Here is a 21512-nt window from a genome sequence, read left to right as displayed (position 1 = left end):
CTAGCTTCGTAAATATCAAATGATCGAACTTGATTTTAAATGAAGAGCATAAATGTAGAGCCAAAAGAGATTCTTGCTGCATTATTCACGGTGCCGATCTTTGTGTACGCGGATGTGTTCATTGTTGGTGAAGCGGATGATCATTCGAGTCAAGTATGTAGAATTCGGTGGTCAAGAATCGGACGCGATGAATGCAAAGCTGTCGTTCTTGATTCCTATTCAGACTGCGAGATCGAGGTGGAATCATGTAGACAGCAAGTAAGTTTTCTTATGGATTGTTTGTTAGTATTAATCTGCTTTCTAGGAACCAAACGAGAGAGTGTATTATCTTATTGTGCTTTTCTTGGCCGTGATTCTTCCGATCGGAATAAGCTACTTGGCGAACATCGGCGTCGTCAGACAGCTCAAAAGTAATATCCTTACTTTCGAGACAATGTCAAAATCAAGTCTAGCGCATCAATCAACATTGGGCGAACTCACCCTCGAGAGTCCTTTCCTTGACAAACGGCGTCAGCAATTCCAGAAGACACAGAAAGCTGTCAAACGAAATGTTCTTCTGTTTGCGTTCGCTATTTTGTTAGGGGCCAAATGCGACAGTAATAATGAAATAATGTATCAAGACGATAAAAGTGCTTTTGAGCCAAGAGAAGATTTCCTGGTGCCCTGTTATAATTTGGCATCTGCTTAATATAATTAACGTCGAGATGGACAACTCTACTTGTTCAACATATTATAAACTGATGTCATTGTTTGGATTCAAAGCTTTTCTTGTGCAATTTTTGCACTGCAATATGTGAAGAATTCAGGTCACCAGTTGACGGCCATCAAGTCAGAAAAATGACAGCAACCGTTACAAGACAGCATTATTTTTGACAGACAGTCTAATTAAACAAATGAAATTGAGTAATTGTCAAAAAACATATGAATCCGTTTAAAGGCTCCATGGTTAACACCAGTTTTAAATCCGATTCTGTACATATTTGCTGGTGAACAGACGCGAAAAAGATTTTTGAAAGTATTCAGGAATGGCTTATCTTTCAAAAATACTTCATAAATACAAGAAAACATAAAGCCAGACTCAGGAGAAAAAGATCAATAAGGCTTTCAATCTGGTCTTCGAAAAAGGTATGAGTTGAAGACATGGAAGAGTATTAGTTTCAATTTTAGACATGCACTACCTCGCTGGAGACGCGAACCCGATGAACTCGGTTATGAGACGAACAACTTATTTATGAAATTTCGAGCTGAACAATAAAAGTTATTAACATCCAAATAAACAAATATAGTTGCAAGATGCTCGTGCGGATCTGAGTCGATGGAGATCCTTTCCATCGAGATGCTTGAATTTTCCTGAGTTGATATTAACTCGATATTAATCTTGATAAATCTATCTCGAGTATATAAAGAGCTGCCGCGGAGGCAAACGCTCATTCTTACTTTTTGCTAAGAACCAAATATAAATTTCGATTTTTTCTTTTCTGACAACAACGACGACTATGGCTGGCCGTGGACGTGGGAAGCGCTCCTCTAGCGGCAATCCCTTCGACGAGGAAGACCTTGAGTCGACATTCACCGATCTTGACGTTCGGTCAGTCTTCTCTGACAGGCCCCGCGTTGGACGAGGTCTTGGTAGAGGAGCCCGAATTCTCGCCAACACCGATCCTCTGAGTGGCGAATCATCGCTCCCGACATCAGGAGGAACCTCAACCTCGTCTAGCTCCGGAGGACGATCTCAATCTCGAGGTCGCGGCCGACCCCGAAGCCGAGGGGGGATAATCGTCCCTCCTCGTCGACCGCAGTCAACTGAACAGTTCCATGGCGTTCTTGATGAAGACAAGCTCTCAAGTATTTGCCAGAACGACGAGTCTGCGTACAGTTTCTTCGAATGCCCAGTTGAAAAACGCTCATCGTCCTCGGATGATAAGATCTTGGGTAAGAAAGGAAACTTGCTTTCCATTTCACAATCCACGCTACCAAAGCTGGAAAAGAACAAGTACAAGAAGGACAGTACGATGCAGTTGGCTCAGCGACCTGGCGCCGGGGTTAAAAATGTCGCAAAATTCCAAGTAGCTACGAACTTCTACGTTGCGAGTGGGAAGCCGTAAGTGTACTGGTATTTAAAAATCGAGTTAAAAAAATAATTCAGGAAAAATGCTTACCTATACCGCATTGATAGCGAGCTTCTTTGCGAACGTGCTGATGGCAAGCCTCCTATTCTCAACTATGAAGAAGCCATGAATTTCTTCGAGTTGTTCGCGAACCAAGTCTACAATCTTAATGGTTCTCCTACCAGCAGCTCTTCAAGCTCGTCCTCCGAGTCTGAGACTTCGGCTCCAAAAAGTCCAATGTACTTCGACGGCGGCAATCTTTTCTACACTCTCGAGAGAATCGAGGATCAAGAAATGGTTGTCTTCAGACCAGACCGTCCGAATCATTGCAAGTACAAGAATGTTCTTGTGAGGATCAAGAAGGTGAAGGACTTGTCGCTGTTTTTCGACAAAGATATTGGACAGTATGACCAACTGGTGCTCCATATGCTTGAAACCGTCTTGAAGGCCTCTCTCTACAGAAAGGTAAAATGATCCATCATGAATTGCATTGCATTTTATATTTTTAGGACTACACTCGGGTTAAGAACAGCTTCTATCTTCTAAACAAGACAGCTCGTCCGGCAGACTGCCGCATCCCTGGAAAAGACGTCTTCGCCGGCTTTCACATCACGATGAAACACGTCCAGTCCGGCCTCGCTATTCAGCCCAAAGAAAAGCTTGGTGTCTTTCACAAGTCTCTCCCTGTTCTTCACTACCTCAGTGACATTTTCCAGCAGGAAGTTGCCAACGAGCATTTTTGGTCTGACGAATACCTACGAAGAGAAGCGTGCAGAGTTCTCAAGGGCCTGAAAGTGATGCTCCACAGTAACACCAAGAGCAACGGAAAAATCAAAGTGATCAAGGACATTACCCGGGGAAGTGCCCAGTCGGAAACATTCACTCTTGCAGATGGCACAAAAACCAACGTCGCAGATTACTTCTACAAACGGTCAACAAATCGACAAGGACTTCAGTATCCACGTATTCCATGCATGACTGCCGGAGCTAGAACAGACTCGAACGGTCAAGTGTATGAAGAGCGCTTTCCGTTGGAGATGTGCGAAATAATTCCAAAACAACCCGTTAAAGGTAAAACGCTGATTAGTACTCAATTATTAAAAAAATAAGGAGTTTTGGACCCCGCTGCCATCAGCTCCTTGATTAGAGTCTCGGCCAAGCCAGCGCCACAGACTTTCAATGGGATCAAGGACAGCATGAAACAAGCACGGCGCGAGCTCCAACAAGAGTTCGATAATCTTGACATCAAAGTGAGCGAGACAATGATCAAGGCAGAGGCTCGAGTGCTTCCATCTCCTACGCTCCAATACGGATGCTCCAGGGTTGAAAACATCATGAATGGCTCATGGAACCCTCGCAGATTCATAAAGCCAGTTACGATCAAGCGTTGGGGCTGTTGCATCGTCAGTCATCGATCCCAACGAAACTCGGTGGACACAGTAAACAGGGCTATGGATACCTTGTACAGAACTGCCAATGAGCATGGCATGACACTGCACCCTCTAGCTTATCAGAACATGCCAAACGTCATCAGTCCCAACGAGCTCGAAGAATTCTTGAAATTCTGCCGACAAGAAGAGTTCGAGTTAGTCCTGGTCGTCCTCGACAACAAGAACGGCCTAGAATATGCCCGCACCAAATTTATCTCAGAAAGACTCTTGGATGGCCTCCTTACACAGTGCGTTCTGATGAAAACACTGACGAGACTCAACAGCCAGTCCGCCTCCATGATCTTGATGAAGATAAACGCCAAGCTGAGTGGTTTCAATGCAACAATTGACTTCAGTCTTCTTGACTCATGCAACGAGCAAGCTCTTTTCACTCCCGACTTTCCTGTTATGGTGCAAGGTAAAATCAAGAAATGCAGCGATAAGTAGTAAATTTTAATTTTAGGACTCGAGACTAACGTTATGCCTGGGCAAAAATCAATTCTCGGTTTGACAACGTCTTTTGATCCCAACGCCACGAGCTACTTTGAGCATGTTGAGACCACTGACACTCCCAATCTCATGAAAGACTTGGAAAGGCTTGAAGTTGATGCGCTGCGCACCTATTACAAGATCACTCGACAGAAGCCAAAAGCCATCATCTTCATTCGCACAGCTGTGAACGAACACCAGATCAATGGAACTGTCGCGCACGAGTACTATGCGATCAAGAGTGCTTGTAAAGAGCTGCAGGACGACTACGAACCCAAGATCACCTTCATCATGGTGACAAAAAACCATGCAACTCGCATGGTGGCTATGGATCCCACCTACCAGATCGGCAAGTCGCAAAATGTTCCCGCTGGCACTGTTGTCGATACTTCGATTGTCGATCGGGAGCGCTTCGACTTCTATCTTCAGTCTTCCCAAGGCATCCAAGGTAATGTTGTCAATTATCAAAAAGGACCATTTCAAAAATGACCTTCAGGTACGTCGATTCCGGCTAAGTACATTGTCTGTAAAGACGAAAACAACTTGTCTGCTGATTCCGTCGAAGGCCTGTGCTACTACCTGTGCCATGGCTACGTTCGATGCAACCGAACTGTTTCCCGACCGAATGCCTTGATGTACGCTAGTCTCGCCACCGATCGAGCACGAACTTACTTCAAAGTGGCAAAAGACTACATTTCCGATGAACGAAAAGTAAGCCATGACATTCTTATGCTTAAACCTATCAAATCACACTTTAGCGACAACAGTTGGAGCAGCTGCCGGAAATCCTCGACGGCAAGTACAAATTTGAAGACCAACCACAGTCTGAAAAGAAGACTATCAGCCGACTCTACAAGACCATGTTCTATTGCTAAAAGAACATGCTAAAAATTACATTCTCCCATTGAAAACTTCTTTTATTTGTAAATTTCGTATTTCTCATCACCTCAGTCTTATATTTCAGCTTCCACACCAATACAACTCATCAATTTCATCCATCATTTCACTATTCTTACATTACCTCACTGCATATTCGACGCAGTCTCCTCGTTATTATACTCATCGTTAAATTAATCGTTGTATAAGCTGCAAATAAATATAATTCACAGTGCAAAGACAGCGTTTCAAATTTACTGTCGACCCGCTTTCGCCTTGTAAATAGCTTTGGTACAAATGAATATAAACCGATCAGAAAAGCATGGTTTTTCCATCATTAATTAACACAGGCTTCTCGTGGAAGTGTTTTCGTTGACATGGCAACTGAGAAATACGCGAAAGATTTTAGGTTTTGTAGGGTACTAATGAGACAAGCATGCTGGCTTCAGCAATAGTAAATTTCTTCCAGCAAAAGTCCTCAGCGAGCAGGGCGCCCACGCAACGACGCGCGTCCAACCAACAGTGGCGCGTGACACCACTTTTCACTATTTTTTCTATCTTCAGAAATTCCACTACTTACTCCGAAAAAGACCGACTTTCTACTCCTTCAGAGATCTTTTTAAAAGAAAGTAACTATTTGAGAATTTAGACTTGAACTTCGGATCAATTCAAAATGCCCCCACGAAAAGGAAAGACTGAAAAGGTCGAGGAAGTCGTCACCTTCGGCCCTAAGGTTGCCGATGGAGAGAACGTCTTCGGTGTTGCTCACATCTACGCCTCCTTCAACGATACCTTCATCCACATCACTGATTTGTCCGGAAAAGAAACCATGGTCCGAGTCACTGGTGGTATGAAGGTCAAGGCTGATCGAGATGAATCTTCTCCCTACGCCGCTATGTTGGCTTCCCAGGTAAGATAGACCCTTTATCTATTGGCTCCTAAACTAATCTTCCAGGACGTCGCCGTCCGAGCCAAGGAACTCGGCATCACTGCCCTCCACATCAAGCTCCGAGCTATGGGTGGTACCCGAACCAAGTCTCCCGGACCCGGTAAGCACCCACTCTTCTTTCCCCAATCGCCTTGTCTCCACTCCGCTCAAAACTTGAACGGTTTCTTCCCTTGGAGCAGGTCTTTGGCGAGCTGCTGACCCAGCTTTGACCCAAACTGACCGTTGACCTTTAGGTGCCCAGCAGGCTCTCCGAGCTCTTGCCCGTGCTGGTATGAAGATCGGCCGAATTGAAGACTGCACCCCAGTCCCATCCGACTCTACCCGAAGAAAGGGTGGTCGACGTGGTCGCCGATTGTAAATCGTGGACGTGGATTCAAGCGCTGCTCTTCAGAAACTATTACTGTTCTACATCGCTTCTGTATTACTTTGAACTGAGCGGCCTGAATACACTGAGAAAAAAACTTTATTTCTGTGTTTCAATCATTGTCTTATTAGATCCGGTAGCTTGAATTATGGACGAGCTCGACGTTCACGGAGGTCAGGACGATTACTCTGACGAGGATGTCGTCCATGATATCAAGAAGCGAGCTTCGAGAAAGAAGGTATTTTGAGCTGATGATAGGTTGGGAAAATAGACCCTTTTCAGGGTCGAGGAATCGACGATATCGTAAAGCGAGAGGACGTTGACTACGAGACTATGGAACAGGATGGAGACGAGCCCGGCCCGCAACGATCCGTCGAAGGCTGGATTCTCTTCGTCACTGGAATCCACGAGGAAGCTTCGGAAGACGAGGTTATTGCGTCAAAAGTTGACGGCTTTTCTACCTAAACTTTAGGTTTTCGACAAGTTCTCAGAGTTCGGCGAGATCAAGAATCTTAACTTGAATCTCGATCGCCGAACCGGTTTCCTCAAGGTAACTTCACTTTGATATCCTGTTTTCTAATTTGCAATTCAAGGGATACGCCCTCATCGAATACGAAATGTTCAAGGAGGCACAGAACGCCATGGAGACTCTTCATGGATCCGAACTGTTCGAACAAAAAATCGAAGTAAGTCCTCGTTAACCGATCTTGATGCTCATCTGTTCACTAGGTCGACTGGGCCTTCGTTCGAGGCGGTCTTCCCGGCGCCAAGAGCTCTTCCCGAAAATAGAAAATCGCCGACAAAGCTGTCGATTTTGAACGTCAGACAATGTTTCTGACGTTCTTGACAAAGACTGCCAAGAACCGACCCCTGTTTCCTATTCGACCAAAACACCCTAAAGATTCTTACTGTCAGATTATTTCTACGTTTACCAGTTAGTAAATTCATCACGCTCATGTCCAAAATAAAATAGATCAAAATTCTAAATGCCTCCAAAAATAAACTTGTCATCGGTTAACGTTGTGTTCTTATCGGAAGTCTACCAGAATGTCGATGATGGGGGCTGACCGAGACCGGGTGCGACGCCGCCCCGTTCACAGAAAGTCTGAGAGACGTATTCGTGCAGCGAAGAAAGCTGCTCGCCCTGAGCTGTGCAAGAAAGATGACTGGTCCTGCTGGATCAGGGAGCGCTACTCAGACCTCGACTACTACGAAGAGATCAAGAAGGTACAATCGCGCGATGGCCTCTCCAGAATCGCGTACAACGAAGTTAGTGTTGACGAGTTTCGCGACAAGTGGGAGAAGACCGAGAAACCAGTTGTGATTACTGGTGTTACTGAAGGCTGGCTGGCGCAAGAAAAATGGACATTTGCGCGTATTCTCAAAAAGTATCGCAACCAAAAGTTCAAATGCGGCGAGGATGACGATGGGAAAGGGATGATTGAGAATCTTGGCGACTCCTGTTGGCGCCTCACTATCAAACAGCCTCCTCATCCCATGTCAAAGATACTCTGTCAAGATGAAAGTCAAATACTACATGCAGTATATGAATGAAACAAAGGTTCAACTAGCAGATGCAAATTTTGTGAAGTAGCTTCGATTTAGGACGATTCCCCGCTGTACATTTTTGACTCAAACTATGGCGAGCATTCTAAGCGAAAGCGACTGCTAGAAGACTACTGCATTCCAAAATATTTCGAAGACGATCTTTTCCGGTACGCAGGGGAAAAGCGACGACCGCCATATCGCTGGTTCGTTATGGGCCCGGCTCGATCTGGAACTGGTATTCATCAAGATCCTCTTGGAACATCTGCCTGGAACACACTCGTCCAGGTTTTTAAATTTCTTCTGAGTTCACTTTCAATATTAGTTCAGGGGTACAAGAGATGGGCATTCATACCCAAGAGCGCTCCAAAAGACTACGTCAAAGTCCCGAAGTTTATTGGAGGAAAACAGAATGATGAAGCAGTCACTTGGTTTGAGAAGGTAACTTACTGAAATCCTGACATCTTCTCAGCAAATTCTTTAAGTGGCTTCCTAAGTTGAAAGAACGCAACGAGTATCCAATCATTGAATGTATTCAAGAGCCGGGGGAGACTATGTTTGTCCCTGGTGGATGGTGGCATGTTGTTGTAAACATGACGAACACCATCGCTGTGACTCAGAACTTCTGCTCTGTTACTAATTTCCACATCGTCTGGCCAAAAACAGTCCGTGGTCGTCCAAAGCTCTCGCGAAAATGGATAAGAATTCTTGCGCAAAAGCGGCCCGATGTCTGGCAAATGGCGCAAAAGATTGACACCAATGCTCCGACGGGATATGAAAGGTTACTCTTCCAGGGTCTCCTAGCTAGGGTTAAATTTCAAATGATTAAATATATTGAGTTTTTCCCTATTTGACCCCATTCAGTCCATTGGGCGACAACTGACACCGAATTTAGTGACTCTTCTGACTCGAGCTCTTCAAGTTCTTCCGATGATGATTCCTCATCCGATGAGTCCGACAGCTCGGTAGATTCTACTCAATAACCTTCTTTCTTTTAATCAATAGCTTACGTAGATTGACGAAGAGCCAAAAAGCAACGTTTCAAATGATCGCGCAGCAAGCGCCAAGTCGCCTCGTCCCTCAGACCATCCTGACACAAAGGGCATTCGCGCGCAGCCAAGCTGAGCGTTTACTCTCACTGCAAATCGCGATCATCACACTTCCATTCATTGTGAAAGATACCGCTCGAATCTGACAAATTTAAGATTGCGAATTTGATGTTCAATTACTGATACAATTAGACTCTTTAATATTTTGTTGAATCGTACTTTACTCCAATCGTCACTTTTCCCCTTTAGAATGCGATTCACTAGAGTGCTCGCAAGATCGGCTAGGACCGAATGGAGGACGCAGCCTGTTGCTCATCCTTACAAGCCTGGCAAATCTTTTGGCTTTTTGGTAAGTCTTTTGCGGAGGGTAATGAAAACTTACTCGATTCAAGCCTAGCGGATGGCCAGCATATGCGCTCTTTGCGGGCTACGCGTTTGTTACACTTGGTGAAATCGCCCATCGAAATCACGCCATTATGGAAGGTGGTATTGCTCGAAGCCCTCTCGGTATGGCCATTTGATTATTATTCAAGGTCACTCTATTTTCGTTTAGCATCGCGAACCAGAGATCCCGACATCGAGATGGTCAATTACGAAGGTGCCATGCATCGATTCAGAATCGGTCGCCTTTCCTACCCCAAAATCCCACAGTGGTACCTCAGTATCAAGATGTGGTTCTACCAGCCCGGTGTAAGTATCTATTTTGTTGTAATTTGAAAAAGAATGATTTAATTTACTAAAATTGTTAAGCTTGTCGTGGACCACGCCTCCGTGGCTGTCTACCGATTCATCTGGGAGTCCTGCATTGGCCGACTTCGAGAGTACCACCTCCTCTGAGTTCAACGAGACGTTTAATTTATTTTTATTCTGTTCAAAAAAGTCCGACATATAAAATACAACATAGTGACCTCCAAAGAAACGTTTTCATTTCAGATGTTAAATTTGACATGCAAATACCTCGGACTTATGGGTGGATATTCGCAGGCTGGTTAGCTTTAGTTTATAGCATAGTCTACGCGCTATTACTTTCTGGTGTGTGGACAGTAGCTATAATTGCGCTCAAGAAATTTCATCATCCAAAGTGTCGTTATAAGCCGTTCGATTTCCTCGTAAGTGTCCTTCTTTCGGAGAGTTTCCTGAACAAATATTAAGCTGGCCGAGCTTCCCTGCGTTGACGGATATATTCCCATTGGTCAAGGTGTTTTTCTAACAGTATTCTCTCTCCTCTCTATCGCGTTCTCTTGTCGACTCGGTTTCAACCCCAATCGTCCGTGGTTATGGTCGGCTCTGGCTTCAAATTTACTCAACCTCGCCCTTATCGGTGTCCTTACTATATTGGACTTTGGCTTTATTGATATGAACATCTGGAGAAATCACCATGCGGATGAAATCAAAAGACTCTATCAAATCGAAGCTATATTTGCTGCTTTTCTAACGGTCCAACATCTATCTGCCCTCGGACTAACATTCTTGTCGTTACTTCAACCTTTATCAGGTAAATTCACTAAATTGAATAGACTTATTCACATCTTAAGAATCATGCTGTAAAGATGAAAACTCTTCGAAAACGTTAGAGCCTCCCGTCAAAACATCTTCTGTATAACTCTGCCGTATTTCATATTTTCTGTGTACCACTTCTTTCTTTATCTGTTCATCATTTTCGAGTGCATTTTAATATAGCCTTATTAATAAATATTTGACTTAAACGCCTTAGAATGTTATTGATCAAATGAAAGATAGAAGAGATCACTTTCATTATGTTTACAGCTCGGATCTCAGGCAAAGGCTCAACATCAGAATTGGTAAGTTCAATTTCGATGGCTTCCTTTTGACAATCTTTTAGGCTCGCTCGAAGGACACATACCCGAAAAACCCATAGAAGATGTTTTGAATAACGAAATTCACTCCTTTGTCACTGACCGATATGTATATATTTCTGTCGAGTTGTATGCATCAGGCCGGCCTTACTCGCTTCCTGCACAATCTCATCCTATACCAGGTGATTTCTTGTGGATGATAACTTATTGATTCATAAGTTGTGGTTGAGATTCCTTCTTTTTCATATTTCCTTAGTTCCCAGAAAAAATCCAAACAGTTCCGCTTCCCAAAAAGTAAAATGGGATCAATGGCTCACCCTTCCCGTGCAATTTTGCGAGCTACCGAGAGATTCTGTGCTTGCTCTTCGCCTTCTGGAATTTGGTACTGATGTTTGCCTTGGATCGTCTGTTTGTGAAGTTTTCTCCGAAATCGGAGAGTTCCTTCAAGGAACTAGAGACCTTTGGGTCTGGCCCATGATGGAGCCAGATCCAAGATATCACAATAGCTCTACGTCTTCCAAAGGCCAAATAGGTAAACTAAACTTGGTGAACATTTCTCTTTCAATAAATGAATTTTAGATAAGAACCATCAGATGCATAGACTGAAGCCCCTCAAAGACAATATGAATTTCAAGGAAAACTCGAAAATTGAATGGCTAAACAACTGGACAACAAAGGAGATGTCTCAGCTTTCTCACAAAGAGTCGAATGTCGGTGATTTCATGAACTTGGTTATTGAGACGGAATCCTTGGCCTTCCGCGAGGGTCAAAATCGAAGTACACCAGCAGGATACCATCCCGAAAAGAGAGTACTAGATTATGCTTGTGTTTATATGGAGAATAACGCGGATCAAGATGTGACTGTTACGACGGACCACAAGCTCTACAGAGTTCCTGATTTCATCGCAAGGGAAAACATCGTTGAAGAGGCGCATCTAAAAGTCGTGAGATCCATTGGCAGATCGATGACAGAGACGAAAAAACCGTCGCCTGTCGAGAGAGACAGACTAATGAAAATCATCCAAGAAGGTCTTACAGAAAACGACATTGAAAACGGAACGATGGTTTTTAAATTTCGCAATTTCCTATCAAGCTATCCAAATGCCCTTATTCCTTTTTTGACTTCAATTCGTTGGTTGGATCCGGACGAAAAGTCAACAGCCCTCTGTGCCTTAGATAATTGGGCCCCTATCAAACCAGAAGCCGCTCTCGGTCTTCTTGGAAACTCTCTTGCCGGAAAACAAATCGAAGTTCGCAAGTACGCCGTTTCAAGGCTACGTGCAGCTCAAGGAGAAGATCTAGAACTCTATCTGCTTCAATTAGTACAAGCTTTAAAGTACGAAAGCCAAGCTGGAGATGGCGTCAGTCGAGCACAACTTCTGCAAGAATCGATGATCGATGACAGCGGAAGCCTTTCCATCTCTCACAATCAGGTACAAGGAGGACTCGAGCAATTCCTCCTAGAAGTCGCCCAGCTAGACCAGTCTATCGGGAGCTACTTGTATTGGTTCATCAATGTCGAAGCGCAGAACGAGGCAAATGAAGACTTTCGAAGCCTTCACTCTTATGATTACAATCGTTTCCTCGAACACTTTAATTCGAGCTTCTACAAATCGAGAAGGGAAAAACAACGAGCAGAGTTACTTCGCCAGGAAAAATTAATTACCGATCTGATTAATGAACTAAGGTAAGTTTTTGTTGTTGTTTTCCACATCTTTACTTTCATTCCTCAGAGCGTGTGAAAAATACTCTTCAAGGCCTGAGCGTTTAGAGCAATTCAAAAGCCGTCTAGAAGACGAAACGCCTCGTGAAGAGTACGGTACCTTTTCGAATTTTAAGCCGACGATGTATCCGCTTGATCCGCGCAAGAAAATCGTTGGCATTAACATCGATAAGACTTATCTTTTCAAGTCTGCAATGATGCCAGCTCTAGTTTTCTTTAAATTAGAAGGTATAAATCGATTTGTTTTCCACAAATGCTCATTTTATTGCAGGAGGCGGAGAAGTTGGTGCAATCATTAAAGTTGGAGATGATTTGCGTCAAGATCAATTAATCCTCCAGATGATCACGCTTATGAACCGACTGCTTCTAGAAGAAAAACTCGACCTAAAGCTCACTCCGTATTGTACCCTTGCGACCTCGATTGATGCCGGTCTGATGGAATTCGTCCCGGACTCAAAAGGCATTGGAGACATCTTACGAAAAGAAGGCTCTATTGGCAAATACCTACAAGAATGTCGCGGTCCACGAAGTGTTATCATGGACAATTATGTTCGATCCTGTGCTGGCTACTGTGTCGTTACATACATTCTCGGTGTAGGGGATCGCCACAACGACAATCTACTCATTACGAGGGACGGCAAGCTGTTTCATGTTGACTTCGGTTTTATACTCGGCCGTGATCCAAAGCCAATGCAGCCACATATGAAGGTATTTTTAGTCGTATGTTTTCTTTATCTTTATAGTATTTATAGCTTAGCAGAGAAATGGTGGAAGCCATGGGAGAAGAAGGATGGAAAGACTTCAGAAACTATTCCTACGAGGCTTACATCAACCTTCGCCGACACTCGCAGTTCATCCTTTCACTATTCGGTAATTGAACCAGCCTAGCGCCAAAGAGCGTTTTGAAACACCTAACGTGAGCCCTTTCGAAAAAAAATAAACAGCAATTGCGCTAGCATAATCAGATACACCAGTAATCTCATGACAGTCAGCTGAGTCGCTTACCGGATCTTATTATTAATTTTCAGCACTTTTCTGGGTCTCTCAGACTCAAGATTCACTAATCACCATTTGACACGAAGTTCAGTTCCCACTCCGATAGAATAACAATTAAAGTTAAACGTTATTATCTTGCATGTTTTAATGTTAACAATTTCAGCCCTGATGCTTGATGCTGGGATTCCGGACATTGCGATCGAGCCGGACAAGACTCTTCAAAAGCTGCGCGAAAGGATGCGCCTTGACCTGAATGACACAGATGCATTCAAACACTTCCAAATGGTCACTGACCAGGCGATTTCATCTGTTACTGCTCGAATCAGCGAGAACATGCACGCCATCAAAATCTGGACCACTTCTTGAGTTCAAATCAAGTCTATTTTTCTTCAAAATTTCTTCATCTTCATTAAAACAAATAACTCATTTCAACGAAACTTTATTGCTTGGAGGGCGTGAACTAAAGTTCAGTCATCCGGGTCGGCTTCCTGTGCCATGCACATAATAATTTCGTCATCGAGCTCCATCTGCTGAGCTTGCTCGAGCTCTATTTGTTCTATCAGATCGTAGTTATCAGTGATGTATCCAAGAGCAGACTGGGGAATGATCGTGTACTAAGTGAATAAGTAAATAGTCTTTTCAATCAGCAGTTGTCCTACGTTATGAGAAGTTGCTTTTGGCAAGTGTCTTTTTTCTCCTATAATTCCTGTCACCTTCGTAAATCCCTGCTCTGTTTGTCTTTTATGGTTCAAGACCGATGTATTTTGTCGACAGTAATGTTCTTCTGAACCAGCCTGATACTTGGCGTTACAACAAATTTAGTGGTGGATCATATGGCCGATTAGAAGATATTTCCTTATAATAACTAAACATATCCACCCCAACCTACTAACTCCTCTCTCTGCACGTCATCACCGAAGTCAATTATTGTTGCGTAAGTCGCCAAGGATAGAATAATCTCGGTCAGCAAAAGTACGCCTATAATTGAGTTGTTTTTCTGAAACACAAGGGGAATATTTGATACCCGAAACGATGAGATTCCAAATCTCCCGACTCTCAGATGGTGTCCCGTTGTATTTATCTTCTTCGTATTCAAAGTTGTGAAATCTTCGCTCAGTTTCAGACTCATCAATTTTCGATATTACTTTATCTGCCTTTAAAACTATGTCTTGTTGCGATTACAACAAAGTTAACAAGGGCACAGATGACCACAATGAAAGTACTAAAAGATTAAATGAGTAAGATACATGAGTTTTACGCATTGAACCTGATAAGGACGACGCGTATGCCAGCAAAGTTGAAATTAAAGAAAGCGAGCAGAATAAGAATCAAGCCACAGGTAAGCGTGAGACTTCCGATTGAGTATCTCTTTAGGGTTAAAAGGTTTCCTCCCGTGATTGATAGGCCAAGACCACAAACCCCATGATAGAGTGAATGCCTTCTTGTGTCGAGTGTTGTGAGTTTATCTTTCCAATGGATAATTAAAAATTATAACGCTTCTTTGTTCGAATGATAAAAATAGACATGTTACCCGAGTTCCTAGATCCTCCCATCGAACTGATCTTCCCAACTGAATTATATCGCTCATGAACACTTTTTCTTAAGCTCTCTTTTATATGAGGGAAAGTGTAACGAATTCAAAAGTAACGCTCATTTAAAATTTAACACTCCTTCCGATTGTCTTTTGACGATGACTTGCGTGCTTACTCCGATGATTTGAATATTAGAAGATCTTCTGCAAAATAAGATTTCATCAAATAATCTCGCATGATTTTGCGATATTAAAATCGCTTTTGTTGATTGATTTCATCTCTTTGGGCAGTTTCTAAACAATGAAGCTTGATCTTTTAATGAATGAGAAATATGATACTTGCAGGTGTCTTCCATGCATTCTTGTTCAGTTCGCGATAAAGACTTGGAACCACGTGGAGTTGCTCGAAATCTCTTTCTAGCAATTGTCTCGAGATTCGCGGAGACCGGCTAGAAAGAACTAGAGAATTATGCATACAATGGTAATTGACCAAAAATGGACGCAAGGATCAGCAGAAGATTCGAAGAGTGTCGACTGGGCGCTCGAGTATGTAAATGCAATCAAAAACAAAAGGCCGGATAGCTTGCAGGTAAAGCGAAAAGGTCACAAGGAAGGATAACGAGCTTCGCTTCAATAAACGAGTGCTCCAGTAATTTCCCCTTGTTTCTCGAGCGAGCTTGTTAACCAAAAAGAAGAAGAATCTCTCGCTGAAATCCTCGAAGTCGGACGAGTCCGAAATGTTTCGAGTGATAAAAGAGCACCAGCTTAATTTTATAAAGTCAATCTCGCCGCAGCCAACGCCAAGTCCTGAAGTTCCCGTTTCCGTGGAAGATCAGATAAATCGCTATCTGTACCCTGACGGGATCATTCCCGAGCTAATGGCGGTCTCGGCATGGTTCCATCTGGAAGAACTTCCAGCTAACGTGGTCTCACTGTTTTCAAAAAAACGAAGCCGCCGAAGACGCAGGCGAAAGAATGGAAGCAAAGTAGCTCAGGAAAGTTTGTGACACAAGTAACGGGGGGATTAGCCTTCCACACAAATTAGATCCGCGAGAGCAGCTGCGTAGTGCTTACAGATCGCAATTTTCAGCGGCGGTGGAGGCAGTTGCGCTTGGTGAGCTTTTCGAGTTCGCCTAGTTAAGCCCGTACCGGTATCAGTGTTGTGCCTCTGCTGGCAAGAGCCAGATAATCTAGTCGTAATCTAGTAGGCTCGGCTGAGGAAGTATCAATTTCGATGGAGGTGCTGCTGTTGACAGTACCGGTCGACACTTAAAACTCTTCTTTTCCTTCGGAGCGTCGACTTTCCCGAGGGCCGTCTACAAGTCCGCGCATTATTCGCCGGGGATTGCGCTGCCCGGGCCCCAGGTGCTTAACTTGGCCTGGTGTTTGGTGCTCCTTACACTTGGTGATGACTCATTGATATCTCCATGACAATGGTGCCGCGTGGACACCCTACTAGCGCCATTTTGTGTTGTGGTGTGTTTGTGTGTCTCTCTACTCGTGCTGCTGCTGCGTTGTGTGTGGCGAGTTGTGTGTCCCGCCAATCTGAGTCGTCTTTCTGCGCACGATTAGCCTCCCCCTTCTGCTACTCTCGGCAGCGACACCGCCACCGAATTCGATCCCTCCTATCTTCCTTCGCCAGCGCCACTAACCACCAACGCCGCCGCCACCTCACCTCCACCATTGCCGCGCACTCAGAATAAACCCTAGCCCTTCTCAGCAAGCAGAGGGAGAGAGAAAGAAGAATCACATTTATAAGAGATAAATTACGCGGCGGAGGGCAAATACCTTGCGCACCACTGGCCGCCGTAAAAACAGATAGCCGATCCTAGCTCAGGAGCGAGTTGAATGCGCCCGGGCAAACACACAAGCCAAGCTAGGTCTTTCACTCGGGCCAGCGCGCGCTAGCGAACGCCAGAAACAAGAGAGAAAACACAACAAAAAGAGGAAACCCGCGAAGAAGGAAGAAGAGAAAAACACGCCTGTGGTGGCTTATGAATTCGCGACTTTCTCAGCGACTCTCGAGTTGATGTACTCGCCTTACCAGTTGTCAGGAGGAGGGCCGCAACCACAACCCACAACGGGGGGCCAAGAAGCTGCTCCCAACGGTGGTGCAAGTAGCACTCCCGTGCCAGATCAGGCACAGCAGGCGAGTGCTGCGGCACCGCACGCTCCCCATCATCACTATCCGCAGTATGTCACCAGTTGTTACCCGTTCGTGCAAGAGCAAGTCTATCACCCGCACGTTTACTTCAACCCCCTGCAGCACACGCACGCGGGGCCTAACCTAGGCGCCTACAACAATCAGGTAATCATCCGTAGAGAGCAGTAACGTAATCTTTTTGCCCGTCAATTTGACATCAAGGCGCCGGTTTCCAATAATGGCTACGCTATGACAACGGCCCTGAGAGAGCACAGAAAGCTAACACTGAAAAGAACAATGGCCTGGCCGTTTTTATTTTCCGTAGTGAAAAAGTAGCACCCTTCTACGGGCAGCACAGTCGAAAACTTCCGGCTGAATTAGACTTAATTGTCCACGAGGATGCACCAGTCGTCAGAGGCAACTTTTATTTGTAAATATTGGAAAAGAAATCATCTTAATATTTACGCCAAGTCCAACAATTCGGACCGGGACTCGTAAAGGGCATAGGCCCGGCCCGTGAGTTTACTCGCATTTTACGAGCTTTGGCAAAGTCACTGAGCATCTGGGCCTGAGTTTACTACGCACTCTCTCCCATTTGTGTTTTGGTGATTTTGAAGTAAACCCTGATGTCTTTCGCGCGAATTTTCGACCCCTCGGGGGACGTGCAGAATTTTATGACAAGCTGAAGGAAGTCACCTTCGAAAAGTAGACGCCCCTAGACTCGCTCCAGCAGAAACACGATAGAATGATAACACTGCTCGGCGCAATTAAAATCTCCGATTGCGAGGCGCTTCTTTTCAGGACTTTTGTGACCTCGGAGTAACCTTGGTAAACGTGCGTCCGTCCATAATTTACTTTTTAGACAAGAGTTAACGTTCTGAGTTGTTTTGAGTAAACTGGTGCCTACCCAACGATAAATAGAAATTGTTCTCATAATTGCCGCATTCCTTCGACTTGCAAGTGTTTGATTGGTCGCCGTTGTCCGAAGCGAGCGTTTCATTGGGCTCGCTCCTCTAAGAAATAAAACAAGAGAATTTTGAGGAATAAGTAATTTGGTTCAGAGAGCACGAAAGTACAGGAAGCCGCGTCGCGTCCAGACACAGGACAAGTCCCTCCAGTGCGACCTTAACACTGGGAAGGAGCAGCCAGCCAGCGCTAACCCCGACCTCATCACCCCCACCAATCAGGCAAAGTTCAAATCAGCGCTCATTGATTTTCTTTCCTTTGAGAATTTTCAATCTACAAACAGAGTGACTCTCATTGTGCATTGCTCAATCGTGAATAGAGCTATTTATTCAAATGATGCTCCGGGCGAGTGTTTGCCTCGATCCTCAAATTAGAAAAAATAGACTCTGGTTGAACTTCCTCAAGCCGGACCCCGATTCTGACTCCGGTTACTGTTCGCCGAAGCAAAAGCCTAGTTGCGTAGAGTCCTCCCCACCCGTTGTGTCACAAACCGATCAGCCCAGTTACACTCAGGTACCAGCGAGCGCAGGAGTGAACCAAGCGCAGGCAACGCCGAGCACGCCGTCCAGTAACAACCAGGCCAACCGTGGAGTTGGCAACGTTGCTCAACGCACGGATCCGACCCTTGTTGCCGAAACGCTTCAGACGCAGCACGAGCACAGGCAGAGTCAGCTGCCGCTCCAGAGGCCGACTTCGATCCCCCTCCACGCCGCCTCGATCGTCTCGCACACAGGAAAGGGTCAATCGGATCATAAGCAATCATCTGAAATCTTAAAAGCTGCTTCCCTTTTTCATTGTCGTCGCAATAACGGTTTCGATTTCTATTTAAAATCGTCTCAGCTAGCAAGACGCGATTCTGACTCTACTGAGTCGTACTTAAAGCGGGGGTTTCGGCAGAGGGATTGCCGCTGATCCGCCACTGTCATTCGAGCCTTGCAAGTCTCGCGGCGTAGCTCTAATATTTTTTTACCAAAAATTGACCCTAACCGAAGCTGACCACGGCTCGTTCGTCCGCGACTCGCGAAGGACTGCTCGCAAGGCAGAGAGGGCCTTCCGCAAGGCTGAACTTGAGTACGCCGAAATCGCCGCCGAGCAAGAGAGACTAGTCAAACGCATCAGCCAAACCAACATCTCAAATCAACCCAAAATGGACGCGAAAAATAACTTCAAGAAAAAAGGAAAAGTCAAAGAAAATCCGAAGCAAAAGAAACCGACCGCGTTGAAGAGAGTGATTCTCAAGGAACGCCAGGAGAAGAAGGAAGCCAGAGAAAGGACTGAATCCACCGACCAAAGGTGCGTGTCATGTTAGAACTTTGCATATCTGAGATTTTATAATCGATAATTACTCACTGTTCGTGTACTTGGCCTTATTGATTAAATAGCTCCGCCCGTAAACCAGCCAACTCGCGTAAAACTTGTGTCAAATTGACCTGGAATTTTCGAAACCTCGCCACATTATTCAAATTACGTGAAAGTCGGCAAACACGTTTTAAAGGTCAAGGCATCTTCAAATTTTCTGCACCAAAAATCTAAGCGGCTGAACACGCTAGAACATTTATAATATTAGCGTAATTTCTTTGTCAGTTTGAAAACTCCATTTTTATATCACCATTTAATATAATCAGTTGTCTGGCTTCTTCGAAGCTAGAGGGCGGCTTGGCCAGCTGTGACCGTTTAACAAGCATGTAAAAATTAACTTTGAGGAGAAAACGTCTTGTCTATCTGTTTGAGGAATAATCGCTGGAAAAGTAATTCGGCACGATTAAATAATTTTAGACACTTACTCATGCGAAAGTCGATCGTTATACAAAACGAAACAATCGATTGATGTTTGATTGGTAAATTTAGTGACGACGTTCCACCTCTACCGCCAATTCTGGACGGCATCGGAGGCCCCGAAACGGCCCTGATCAAGGATTGCGTTGAAGCATCCCGCATCCACAGCCGTCGATTCCGCGAGTACTGTGATCAAGTTATCGACAAGAAAATTGACAATCTGACGGCGAACTTGCTCTCCGAGCTCTGTCGCTTCTACAATCGGCAGCTTCAGAAGAACCCTACAAAGGCAAAATCAAAGCGGCGTTTTGTTCTTGGCATTCGCGAGGTCTTCAAGCACCTCAAACTCAACAAAATCAAGTGTGTCATTGTGTCCCCCAATTTGGAGAAAATTCAATCAAAAGGTAACTGGCTGATTACTAACTTTCTTTCCTTTGTTGTGAGCGTAAGCATTTGACATTCCCTCTATGGACGGTGCGTCCGAAACGTGTCAAGGGTGTTCACGCATCGCGCGATTTGATCATAATGACAAATCCATTATCAAAATTTGGTCAATTTATTCAAGTTTGTGCTCCGAATGAGCAATATTACTAGTGCCATGAATCAACAAAATTTGACATGAAAATTGACATGAACTTTAGGCGGACTAGACGACATGCTCTCGCAGGTTCTGCAATGGTGCGAAGACCACTCATTACAAGTTATCTTTGCGCTTGGGCGACGTGCATTAGGCCGAGCGTGTGGGAAATTTGTGCCCGTGAGCATCGTGGGCATCTTCGACATTTCCGGATGTGAGGAGCAGTACGCACACCTGTCTACGCTGGTCAGAGAGGCACGAGAACAGTACCAGAAGCTCGTAGGAACTGTAGCTCGAGAGATCGAGGACTCCCACGAGCGTGCCCAAGAAGTGCAAGCTGCGGAAGTTGACGAAGAAATCCAGCTTGATAAACTCAAACTCGATAAAACACTGGACTTAGAGAATTCATCTGGAGCAATAGTAGAAAATGGAACGTCTGAGAGCACGCCCGTGTGCAACGGACAAGCGCAGTTGGTCGATGATCTGATCAAGGGAACATCGCGGAAGGCGTACCAAGTGCACTCACGAAATGCTAGCGCGGCGAGTGGCGTCTCCATCATCAGCGCGGTGTCGCAGGGCGAGGACATGAACTGGCGCGAGATCGTCTCCGATTGTAATCCCAAACCACCGAACACAATCAATTCGCCACCACCACCCTCCGAAGAAAAAGTTTAATGTACGATTTCATAATCTCATTTCTCCTCGTCTTGAGGTCCTCGACCCTAAATTATCTAAGCCATCAACTTAACATTTTGCCAGGTTTTTGCGCCTCACTGGCCGCGGTTAGTTTTTCTTCAAGTGCAAGTATATAACTTATGAAGTAAATAATTTATATACATATTTATATATTGTTAAAGGTTGTTATTATCTTTCTATAATAATCGAACCGACTTTTTCCATCCAGTTCCATCTTACATTATAGTTCCGTTTTGCGAAGACGGTGCATCTGCTCTGAAAAACATCACTTTACTAAAATGGTGTATCCATGAAGGGCCGGTGCGGCCTCCCGCTATTTGAACCGCCTGTAATTGTAATTGATTACCACTTCTGTAAATATTACTTTCAGTTTCAGGCCTTCTGGAAAAGTTTATCTTCTGGTCTGACGTTTTCTATGTAACTTAATTACTATAATGCAGTAAAATATATATTCGTTACCGATTTACTTGTTCTTAT

At 44.6% G+C, this 21512-nt stretch overlaps 8 protein-coding genes across 9 annotated transcripts; all 8 read left to right on the top strand.

Moving 5' to 3' along the window:
* Window positions 1–1496: 1496 nt before the first annotated feature.
* Window positions 1497–4902, top strand: LOC145709239 (protein argonaute-4-like). Its single transcript, XM_081786918.1, has 7 exons — window positions 1497–2101; window positions 2147–2573; window positions 2618–3179; window positions 3219–3956; window positions 4002–4475; window positions 4524–4738; window positions 4786–4902. Exons 1-7 carry the CDS (start codon window positions 1497–1499, stop codon window positions 4900–4902), a joined length of 3138 nt encoding a protein of 1045 aa, XP_081643044.1.
* Window positions 4903–5530: 628 nt separating this feature from the next.
* On the top strand, window positions 5531–6318 carry LOC145710106 (small ribosomal subunit protein uS11). The gene is made up of 3 exons (XM_081787801.1): window positions 5531–5813; window positions 5859–5952; window positions 6086–6318. The coding sequence occupies exons 1-3, from the start codon at window positions 5577–5579 to the stop codon at window positions 6208–6210; spliced, it is 456 nt and encodes a 151-aa protein (XP_081643927.1). The 5' UTR covers window positions 5531–5576; the 3' UTR covers window positions 6211–6318.
* Window positions 6311–7234, top strand: LOC145710104 (RNA-binding protein 8A-like). The gene is made up of 5 exons (XM_081787799.1): window positions 6311–6454; window positions 6499–6645; window positions 6689–6766; window positions 6810–6902; window positions 6946–7234. The coding sequence occupies exons 1-5, from the start codon at window positions 6365–6367 to the stop codon at window positions 7003–7005; spliced, it is 468 nt and encodes a 155-aa protein (XP_081643925.1). The 5' UTR covers window positions 6311–6364; the 3' UTR covers window positions 7006–7234.
* Window positions 7235–7248: 14 nt separating this feature from the next.
* On the top strand, window positions 7249–9033 carry LOC145710095 (bifunctional arginine demethylase and lysyl-hydroxylase JMJD6-like). Of its 2 annotated transcripts, none has more exons than XM_081787783.1 (7): window positions 7249–7646; window positions 7723–7777; window positions 7822–8049; window positions 8092–8202; window positions 8247–8542; window positions 8657–8726; window positions 8776–9033. In XM_081787783.1, exons 1-7 carry the CDS (start codon window positions 7264–7266, stop codon window positions 8884–8886), a joined length of 1254 nt encoding a protein of 417 aa, XP_081643909.1. In that variant the 5' UTR covers window positions 7249–7263; the 3' UTR covers window positions 8887–9033. The 2 variants fall into 2 exon arrangements, with proteins under 2 accessions (XP_081643909.1, XP_081643910.1); XM_081787784.1 differs by having other exon boundaries at window positions 8767–9033.
* An 8-nt stretch (window positions 9034–9041) lies between these two features.
* On the top strand, window positions 9042–9717 carry LOC145710107 (uncharacterized). Its single transcript, XM_081787802.1, has 4 exons — window positions 9042–9159; window positions 9203–9317; window positions 9364–9500; window positions 9561–9717. Exons 1-4 carry the CDS (start codon window positions 9061–9063, stop codon window positions 9645–9647), a joined length of 438 nt encoding a protein of 145 aa, XP_081643928.1. The 5' UTR covers window positions 9042–9060; the 3' UTR covers window positions 9648–9717.
* A 2-nt stretch (window positions 9718–9719) lies between these two features.
* LOC145710103 (uncharacterized) lies at window positions 9720–10497 on the top strand. The gene is made up of 3 exons (XM_081787798.1): window positions 9720–9919; window positions 9963–10305; window positions 10346–10497. The coding sequence occupies exons 1-3, from the start codon at window positions 9758–9760 to the stop codon at window positions 10411–10413; spliced, it is 573 nt and encodes a 190-aa protein (XP_081643924.1). The 5' UTR covers window positions 9720–9757; the 3' UTR covers window positions 10414–10497.
* Window positions 10498–10512: 15 nt separating this feature from the next.
* On the top strand, window positions 10513–13783 carry LOC145710087 (phosphatidylinositol 3-kinase catalytic subunit type 3-like). The gene is made up of 8 exons (XM_081787776.1): window positions 10513–10612; window positions 10654–10809; window positions 10884–11159; window positions 11207–12314; window positions 12361–12578; window positions 12622–13058; window positions 13103–13220; window positions 13510–13783. The coding sequence occupies exons 1-8, from the start codon at window positions 10540–10542 to the stop codon at window positions 13710–13712; spliced, it is 2589 nt and encodes an 862-aa protein (XP_081643902.1). The 5' UTR covers window positions 10513–10539; the 3' UTR covers window positions 13713–13783.
* A 2710-nt stretch (window positions 13784–16493) lies between these two features.
* Window positions 16494–21497, top strand: LOC145707686 (uncharacterized). The gene is made up of 6 exons (XM_081785247.1): window positions 16494–17185; window positions 18082–18207; window positions 18392–18708; window positions 18968–19279; window positions 19835–20166; window positions 20404–21497. The coding sequence occupies exons 1-6, from the start codon at window positions 16907–16909 to the stop codon at window positions 21012–21014; spliced, it is 1977 nt and encodes a 658-aa protein (XP_081641373.1). The 5' UTR covers window positions 16494–16906; the 3' UTR covers window positions 21015–21497.
* The last annotated feature ends 15 nt before the right edge of the window (window positions 21498–21512 follow it).

This window comes from Oikopleura dioica, chromosome XSR (genome assembly GCF_907165135.1).
Source record: "Oikopleura dioica chromosome XSR, OKI2018_I68_1.0, whole genome shotgun sequence".
NCBI lineage: Eukaryota > Metazoa > Chordata > Appendicularia > Copelata > Oikopleuridae > Oikopleura > Oikopleura dioica.
Note: the sequence above shows the minus strand (reverse complement) of the source record. Positions and strands in the feature narration are given on the sequence as shown.